Source organism: Mustela nivalis (assembly GCF_964662115.1).
Source record: "Mustela nivalis genome assembly, chromosome: 1".
NCBI lineage: Eukaryota > Metazoa > Chordata > Mammalia > Carnivora > Mustelidae > Mustela > Mustela nivalis.
The window spans coordinates 204,412,901-204,421,963 of NC_139020.1; the positions used below are offsets into that span (position 1 = coordinate 204,412,901).

General features: G+C 52.8%; 1 protein-coding gene across 1 annotated transcript in view; it reads left to right on the top strand.

Annotated features, from left to right (window-relative positions):
- The window catches only part of NOTCH3 (notch receptor 3), a 33,498-nt gene extending 25,060 nt beyond the window's left edge, over positions 1 to 8,438 (top strand). Inside the window, exons 29-33 of the mRNA XM_082707503.1 lie at positions 48 to 210; positions 1,327 to 1,631; positions 1,886 to 2,033; positions 5,409 to 5,506; positions 6,353 to 8,438. Coding sequence (XP_082563629.1) covers positions 48 to 210; positions 1,327 to 1,631; positions 1,886 to 2,033; positions 5,409 to 5,506; positions 6,353 to 7,405 — 1,767 coding nt within the window. The 3' untranslated portion in view covers positions 7,406 to 8,438. The remainder of the gene's footprint in view (positions 1 to 47; positions 211 to 1,326; positions 1,632 to 1,885; positions 2,034 to 5,408; positions 5,507 to 6,352) is intronic.
- Positions 8,439 to 9,063: the final 625 nt, after the last annotated feature.

The following is a 9,063-nucleotide window of genomic DNA, read 5'->3' on the forward strand; positions in this document are numbered from 1 at the left end:
GTATCTCTCTCAACTCCTTGCGAGAGCCTTGGTCCTTGTGCCTCCAGGTAGAGGAGCCCGGTGTGGGGGCCGAGGATACTGTGGATTGCCGCCAGTGGACCCAACACCACCTGGTTGCTGCCGACATCCGTGTGGCGCCGGCCATGGCGTTGACACCCCCGCAGGGCGATGTGGATGCCGATGGCATGGATGTCAATGTGCGAGGCCCAGGTCAGTGACGGGGCCTCCCCGCCAAGGATGCCCCTTCCCCGTCCTGCTGCGAAAAGTTGCATCTAGGTCTGCGTTCTGGGGGAGAGTTGGCTGTGTCCAGCGTGCGTCTGTGGGGTTGTGTTTAATCAGGACTCTTGGTTGTGAGTGATAATAGCCCAGCTCAAACGAGGTGGAGTAAAACAAGGGATTTACTGGCTTTTGTAACCAGAGGCGTCATGGATTTTTGGGTCCAGGACGCACGGCCGCCCAGCTCCAGCCTGCGGAGGCGTTCCCTTGGTTGCGCGGGAGACACAAGTCTCACCGGCCTTATAAAACCTGTATTACCAGCGGCAACGGCAGAAGTTCCAGAATGACTTCTGATTGGATGGGCTAGAGTCACGTGCTCAGCCCTCAGCTAATCAGTATGCTCCGGGAGTTGGAATATGCAGATAAATTCAGGGGGCGGGGCTAAAGGCTCTCTTTGAGCCAGGGACTGGGTTTAGCGCTATCCAAGGCTGGAGGGTGGGGAATGGGGTGCGCGTGGCTCCCCTAACCAGGGCAGATGCTCACGCGGAATGTAGCAGATCACAGTATTTGGATCCTCTTGGATCCGTCTTTGCCACATTTCAGGGTAGTTCTCCCCCAGCTCATTTTGCTTTTGTTCCAAACGGCCTGCTCCTGTGGCTCTCTTTTGAAATTCCTCAAGCTACCAGGGTCTGAGCTGCCTGGGATCTTATGTCCCTGGAGTGGCTCTTACCCGGTGGGTGGGGGCGTGGGAAAGGCACAGCTCTTTCGCCTTGAGCAGTTTGAGGTACAGCTCAGCCTCCAGAGTCCCCCTTCAGGATCAGGCTGACCTAACCTCCTGGGAATTTGCCTGAGGCTGAAGGCTTGCTCCTCCCTCCCTCCTGGATACCCTCCTGCTTCCTGGATCCCCTCTCGTGACAAATCACGGAAGGGCTGCCTGTGAATCCTTCTCTGGGCTGGCTTCTGGGGTACCTGACACAGGTGTGTGTGCACGCGCCATTCCCTCTTGTGCTCCCATGTGTCCCATTTCCTCCTAATGCAGTGTCCTAAGTGGTATTCCCTGGAAAGGTCCCTGTGCCCACCTCCCTTGTGACAGACTCCTGGTCCCCACAGATGGCTTCACCCCACTGATGCTGGCCTCCTTCTGTGGGGGGGCCCTGGAGCCAATGCCCACCGAGGAGGATGAGGCAGAAGACACATCAGCCAGCATCATCTCAGACTTGATCTGTCAGGGAGCCCAGCTTGGGGCACGGACTGACCGCACAGGCGAGACGGCCCTGCACTTGGCTGCCCGCTATGCCCGGGCTGATGCCGCCAAGCGGCTGCTGGATGCGGGGGCAGACACCAATGCCCAGGACCACTCAGGGCGCACTCCTTTGCACACTGCTGTCACCGCGGATGCCCAGGGTGTGTTCCAGGTGAGATGCACCAATCCCTTTGGACTCTGGAGCTGGCACACGCATCAGACCTGGGTTTGAGCCCTCGTCCTGCAAAATACAGCTCTGTTTTTCTCATTTGGGAAGTGGCAATGTATGGTGGCTGACAGGTAGCTGCTTCCCGAACTTTGTGGAGTCTAGGGGCTGTGGGGATTGGGGAATTCAGGGGACTTAGGGATGCTCCTGGTCCCTCTGTTAATGCCATGACCCTCCCTTCTGCATGCCTTCTCTTCTAGATTCTCATCCGGAACCGCTCCACAGACCTGGATGCCCGCATGGCAGATGGCTCCACGGCACTGATCCTGGCAGCCCGCCTGGCGGTGGAGGGCATGGTGGAAGAGCTCATTGCCAGCCATGCTGATGTCAATGCCGTGGATGAGCTCGGTAAGCTGTGGGGAGTAGCAGTGGGTGGAGGCTTTAGAGGGTGTCCCTTGGGCCCCGACTGTCATGTATGTTATGTGAATTAGGTGAATTACTTTGAGACCCAATCACTGAAACTCACATATGAGGGCTTTGACATGGACTTAAACTCACATTCTTTTTTTTTCTTTTTTCACGGCGTCCCCTAGCCCATAGGACACCTCAGTGACTTAGAAAAAGGCTGCCTTCCCCAAGGCACGTCATTTCCATCTGTTTTGTTAGAAGAACCTACTCTGCTGCCCTCTGCTGGACAGTTGGCATACTATGTTCGTGAATTAGCCAAATCCACACGTGGTGTTATCTACCTCTGTGGAGATGGCTTGATGGCCCAGGTCCTGGCCCAAGTGGATTCACAGCAACCTGCCCTCATGGCCGGAGGATCTCACACAGATGCTCATAAGCATCCTTGGGAGCTGCTGTTCTCAACCTCTGTGCCATTTACACTAGGGGTTGAATGATTCTTTGTGAGGAGGGCAGTCCTTGCAAAGTAGAATATTAAGTGGCATCCCTGGCCTTGACCCACTAGATGCCAGCAGCACTCCACTCCCTAGCTGTGACAGCCCAGAATGTCTTCAGACATTGGCAAATTGAGTTGAGAACTGTGGCTCTGGAGGACCGCTGTCCAATAGAACTTTCCATGATGATGGAGATATTCCTGGTCTGTGCCATCCATTGTGGTGGCCGCTGGCCACACTTGGTGGCTTTGGAGCTCTTGAAATGTGGCTAGGGTGAATGAAGGGCTAAATGTCTTAATTCATTTAAAAATTTTTAAAGGTTTTATTTATTTATTTCAAACAGAGCGAGAGAGTAAGCATGAGTTGGTGGAGGAGAGGCAGAGGGAGAGGGAGAGGCAGGCTCCCCGCTGAGCAGAGAACCCAAGGCCAGGCTTGATCCCAGGATCCCAGGATCATGACCTGAGCTGAAGGCAGATGCTTAACTGACTGAGCCACCCAGGCACCCTTATTTAATTTTTTAACCTTTGTTGTGCTTGCTTTTTTTTTTTCTCAAGGCTTTATTTAGATATAATTCACATACCATACAATTTAGCCATTGGAAGTATAACATCCAGTGGCTTTTCATATAATCACATGGTTGTGCCACTGTCACCACACTACAATTTAGAACATTTTCATCACCTGGAACACAAGCTCTCACTATTACTGACCCCCTCCAATCTTGTCTTCCTAGCCCTAGGCAACCACTAATGAATGTACTTTCTCTATCTATGGATTTGCCTACTCTGAATATTTCCTATAAGGGGTATCAAATAATATGTGGTCTTTTTTGATTGGCTTCTTTCACTCAGCGTAATGTTTTTAAGGTTTATGAAGTGTGGTAGCATGGATCAGTACTTTTAACTTGTTTTTAAATTTTTTAAAAAGATTTTATTTATTTATTTGACAGACAGAGATCACAAATAGGCAGAGAGACAGGCAGAGAGCGAGAAGGAGGAAGCAGGCTCCCTGCTGGGCAGAGAGCCCTATGTGGGACTCCATCCCAGGACCCTGGGACCATGACCCGAGCTGAAGGCAGAAGCTTTAACCCACTGAGCCACCCAGGCGCCCCTGTTTTTAATTTTTTAATGGTCAAATAACATTCGGTTGTATGGATATACATTTTGTTAATCGGTTTATCCGTTGATGAATATTAGGGTTGTTTCTGCTTTTCGGCTACCACTACTGTGAACATTCGTGTTCATGTTTTGGTGTGGATGTATGTTTTCATTTCTCTTGGGTACAAATCCAGGAGTGGCATTGCTGGGTGGGTCGTGTGGTCATGTGATCACTCTGTGTTGGACCTCATGGGGAGTGGCCAGACTGTTTTCCACAGTCCCCGTCCCGGTTTGATGCCCCTGCCAGTGGTGCATGAATGTTCCAGTTCCAGTTTCTCCATGTCCTCCCAAACAGTTGTTACTGTCTGTCGTGTGTACCTTCCTAGTGGGTGTGCCTGGGCATCTCACTGTGGTTTTGATTTTTATTTCCCTGCTGGATAATATATTGAGCGTGTTTCCCTGTGCTTATTGCCCATTTGTAGATCTTCTTTGGAGAAATGTCTATTCTGATCCTTGGCCCATTTTTAATTTTTTTTTTTTTTTGTCAACTTGGGGGTCTTTTTGTTTTTTAAAAGATGTCAGGGGTGCTTTTGTGCTCAGTGGGTTAAACCTCTGCCTTCGGCTCAGGTCATGATCTCAGAGTCCTGGGATCGAGCCCTGCTTTGGGCTCTCTGCTCGGCGGAGAGCCTGCTTCCTCTTCTCTCTCTGCCTGCATCTCTGTCTACTTGTGATCTCTTTCTCTCTATCAAATAAACAGATAAAATCTTTAAGAAAAAATTTAATTCCAGGTGCCAGGTGCCTGGGTTAAGCAACTGCCTCAAGCTTGGGTCATGATCCTGGGGTTCTGGGATCGAGTCCCGCATGGGGTTCCCTGCTCTGCAGGGAGCCTGCTTCTCCCTCTCCCTCTGCCTGCTGCTCTCCCTGGTTGTGCTCTCTCTGTCAAATAAATGGATAAAATCTTTTAAAAAAAAAAAAAAAGGGAAGATCACTTAAAAAAATTCTTTTAATTCCAGTATAGTTAACATAGTGGATTTTTGTCTTTTTATTATTGAGTTTTGAGTTTTTTATATGTTCCAGATTTAGGTCTCATAGTAGACATATGGTTTATAACTATTTCTCCCATTTATAGGGTTTCTTTTCATGCAGAAGCACAAACATTTTAATTTTGGTGAAGTCCAATATATCTATTTCTCTTGTTATTGTTGCTTGTTTTTTGGTATCATATCTAAGAATCCTTTGCCTAATTCAAGGTCATGAAGTTTTAGTCCTATGTTTTCCTATAAATATTTTATAGTTTGAGCTCTTACGTTTAGGTCTCTGGTTCATTTTGAATGCATTTTTGTATTTGGTATGAGGTAGGGACCCAACTTTATTCTTTTGCATGTGGAGAGCCAGTTGTTCCAACAGTGCTCGTTGAGAAGACTGTCCTTTCCCCGTCGAGCACCTATGTTGTTTAGTTGTAATTAGTTTAAATCTGAAGAGCAGTATGTGCCTGGTGGCTACTGCACTGGACAAGCCCAGCTCTAGCTATAACCAGCGCCCCACATAGTACCCCCCGCTTATGGACAGTCACACACTGTAGGTTCCCTGGACAGACAGAGTCACTCCACAGGTCTGCACATACATGGATCCAAACACATGGTCAGATACTCATGGCAGACCCCCCCCCCCCCAACCCACCCCCCTATAAGGCCAGATTCTGGATTCTTCCCCTCCCTCTGCCATGCGATCCTAGCAAATGAACCCAGTCCTAACCTGACCTCTCTTCCTGCACCCCCCCCCCCCAGGGAAATCAGCCTTACACTGGGCAGCAGCAGTCAACAATGTGGAGGCCACCTTGGCCCTGCTCAAAAATGGAGCCAACAAGGACATGCAGGATAGCAAGGTGAGCCCCAGCCCTTGACCCACCAGGCAGTCAGCCCTGGAACAATTCCCTAAATGTGGCAAAGAGCAGGGCGGGGTAAGTTAGAAACTGGGCAAGTGATCTTAAAGCACTTAAAGTAAGTTAGTGGGGGCATCTGTCTTGCCTGCAGCCAGGTTTCAGTGTAGGATTTGGACCTAACAGGCTCCACCAGGGTCAGAGGAAAAAGCTGTGTGAACTTGGGCAAATTGCTTAACATCTCTGAGCTTTACTGTCCTCATCTTGAAGTGGGGAAGCACTAGGACCCACCACACTTTTGTCTCCTGAGGATTCAGTGAACTCAAACATTTGTAAAATGCTTAGCAGATCCTCAGTAAAACACAAGTGTTATGATCGTTGTTTTAAAACCCTAGCAAGGGGAAGTTACTCTCCTCACTTTGTAAATGGGAAGAGTGAGGCCTGGAGGGGCACAGGGTAGATTCTGTCCTTATCGGACATTTTGATATTTTATTCATTATGTATCTTTTGCAATACTCTTAATTTAAAAAGTAATGCATTAAAATATCATTTATTTTGATGATTCGTTTTTGACACCCCTTAAATGTTGTGCCTAAAGAGAGTACCTTACTTTCCTTACTCTAGTCCTGGCTTTGAGGCGTGGTGCTTAGTAGGTCCTGGATGAAAGTGCTTTAAGATCACTTGCCCAGTTTCTGTTAGCAGAGCTGGGATTCTAGCCAAGTCTGTTGGGCTGGAGAGTATGAATTCTTGGCTCTCAGTGTCCACCAGGGGCCTATGAGATCTTGGCCAGGAGTTAGTCCTGGCTCTCGTGATGCTGACCTCTGGTGGGTTCTGTGCCCCACTCCCCCTCAGGAGGAAACTCCATTGTTTCTGGCCGCCCGGGAGGGCAGCTACGAGGCTGCCAAGCTGCTGCTGGACCACTTTGCCAACCGTGAGATCACGGACCACCTGGACAGGCTGCCGCGGGATGTGGCCCAGGAGCGGCTGCACCAGGACATCGTGCGCCTGCTGGACCAGCCCAGTGGGCCCCGTAGCCCTCACGGCCCACATGGCCTGGGGCCCCTCCTCTGCCCCCCAGGGGCCTTCCTTCCTGGCCTCAAGGTGGCACAGTCAGGGGGCAAGAAGAGCCGGAGGCCACCGGGGAAGGCGGGGCTGGGGCCACAGGGCACCCGGGGACGGGGCAAGAAGCTGACGCTGGCCTGCCCGGGTCCCCTGGCCGAGAGCTCGGTCACACTGTCACCCGTGGACTCGCTGGACTCCCCGCGGCCCTTCGGTGGGCCCCCTGCATCCCCTGGTGGCTTTTCCCTTGAAGGGCCCTATGCAGCAGCCACTGCCACGGCCGTGTCCCTGGCTCAGCTTGGTGGTGCGGGCCGGGCGGGTCTAGGGCGCCAGCCTCCTGGGGGCTGCGTGCTCAGCTTGGGTCTACTGAACCCCGTGGCCGTTCCCCTTGACTGGGCCCGGCTGCCTCCACCTGCCCCGCCAGGCCCCTCGTTCCTGCTGCCGCTGGCGCCGGGGCCCCAGCTGCTGAATCCTGGGACCCCCGTGTCCCCCCAGGAACGGCCCCCGCCATATCTGGCGGCTGCGGGACACGGCGAAGAGTACCCGGCAGCTGGCACCCACGGCAGCCCCCCCAAGGCCCGCTTCCTGAGGGTCCCGAGCGAGCACCCTTACCTGACCCCATCCCCCGAGTCCCCTGAGCACTGGGCCAGCCCCTCGCCTCCCTCGCTGTCGGACTGGTCGGACTCCACGCCCAGCCCAGCCACTGCCACGGGGCCTACGGCCACAGCCGCTGGGGCACTGCCTGCCCAGCCGCTCCCCCTTTCTGTCCCAGGCCCCCTGGCTCAGGCCCAGACCCAGCTGGGGCCCCAGCCAGAAGTCACCCCCAAGAGGCAGGTGTTGGCCTGAAGGCTCTTCAGTTCCTGGATTTTGGGGGGCCGAACAGACATCCTATCCTGACTCTCTCTTTCTTTTTAGAACTTTCCATTCTCTTCTCTCCCCCCCTCCCCTCCTGAAGCCCCCCCGCCCCCCTGAAGCTGACTGAGATGGGTCACCAGCCTAGGCTTTTTCAGTCCTCCTTTATTTATAGGGGGTGCGTGCTGACCCCCGCCCTCTGGGCCTTGTGAAGAGCCTGGGACCTCCTCCTGCACCCCCCTTCCCGCACTCTTCCTCCCCGCCCTCTCTGGTCTCTGTCCTTACACTCTGACACGAGTGGATTATTATTATGGTTTTTTTTTTTTTTTTTACATTTTGTATAGAAACAAATTCATTTAAGCAAACTTATTATTATTATTATTTTTTACAAAATATATATATGGAGACACTCCCTGCCCCCGCGAACCCCCCAGTGCCCCCGTGGGGCTGAGTCTGTGGGCCCATTCGGCCAAGCTGGATTCTGTGTACCGAGTACACAGGCATGACCGGGATCCTGTGTACCGAGTACACAACCCTGGTGTGTACCACGTAGGCACCCTTGGACGTACCCTCCGGGGCAGGGCTTGGGTGAGACTTGGGAGCCTCTTTCCTATCCCGCCTCCCTCACTTCACTGCATTCCATGTGGAACTTGTTCTATAGCTTTGCCGGGGAAGGACCCTTCTGGCCCACAGAGCCTGCCCCAGGTCCCCCCTACCCTAGAGCCTGGGCTACTCCCTTGGAGAACTGGGTGGGGGTGGCTGGTGAGAACAGGACGACCGGGGGAGATGTGTGCGTTTCACTTTGTCTCCCTGTAAATATGGGGCTCTAGGAAGGGAAGGAACCACCGGCGTGGCACCCCCTCCTCCTGGTACTCCCCTGGCCCAGCCCCGGGGGGGCAGAATAGAAGTATTTTTAGGCTATTTTTGTAATGTGGCTTCTGGCCATAATCCCTGTGTAGCTAAGTTCCCAGGCCTTGTGTTGTACAGCTCCCACTCCCCTCACCACCTAATAAAGGAATAGTTAACACTCCGTGTCACTGGTCTGTGTCTGGGGGGGCGCGGTTGGTGGTGCCGGTGGATCTTCCGTATCTCCAGGGCCAGTGTGGGAGCTGCCATCTTGGAGCGAAGCCCTTTAGCTTGTCCTCCTGCCCCTGCTTCCGCTTTTGACAGCTGACTCCACTGATTGTGGCTCAGAGGTGGTCACCTGACTCGAGGTGAGCCCATCAGAGTCCCCTGCCCCCCCCCCCCCCGAAGGTTTTTATTGAGATGCTAAGAAAGTGGTCAGTCGCCGGAACTTCTAAGGCCAAAGGCAGATGGAGAAATATGGGTGGCCAGTCTGGGGTGGTGAGGGCAGCTGAGCACACAGAGCAGAAGAATGGGGCTGACAGAAGCAGAGATGAGAGCTCAGATGTCTCCAGAGCATTGGAGGCGTCTCTCAGTTCCAGATGGAGCGTCCGTTCCAGTGACTTGAGCATGCAACCCAGTGACTTCAACAGGTCCTTATTCATTGCTTCCTTAAGTGCCCAACGCTGGTTCTGCAGGAATCTCCCCTGTCCCTCATCCTCCCTTGGGGTCTGGAGATAATGTTGCGCTGTGGAATGGATCCTTCCACATACCAGCTTGAATGGGTTTCTGGGTCTTGCAACCAGCTC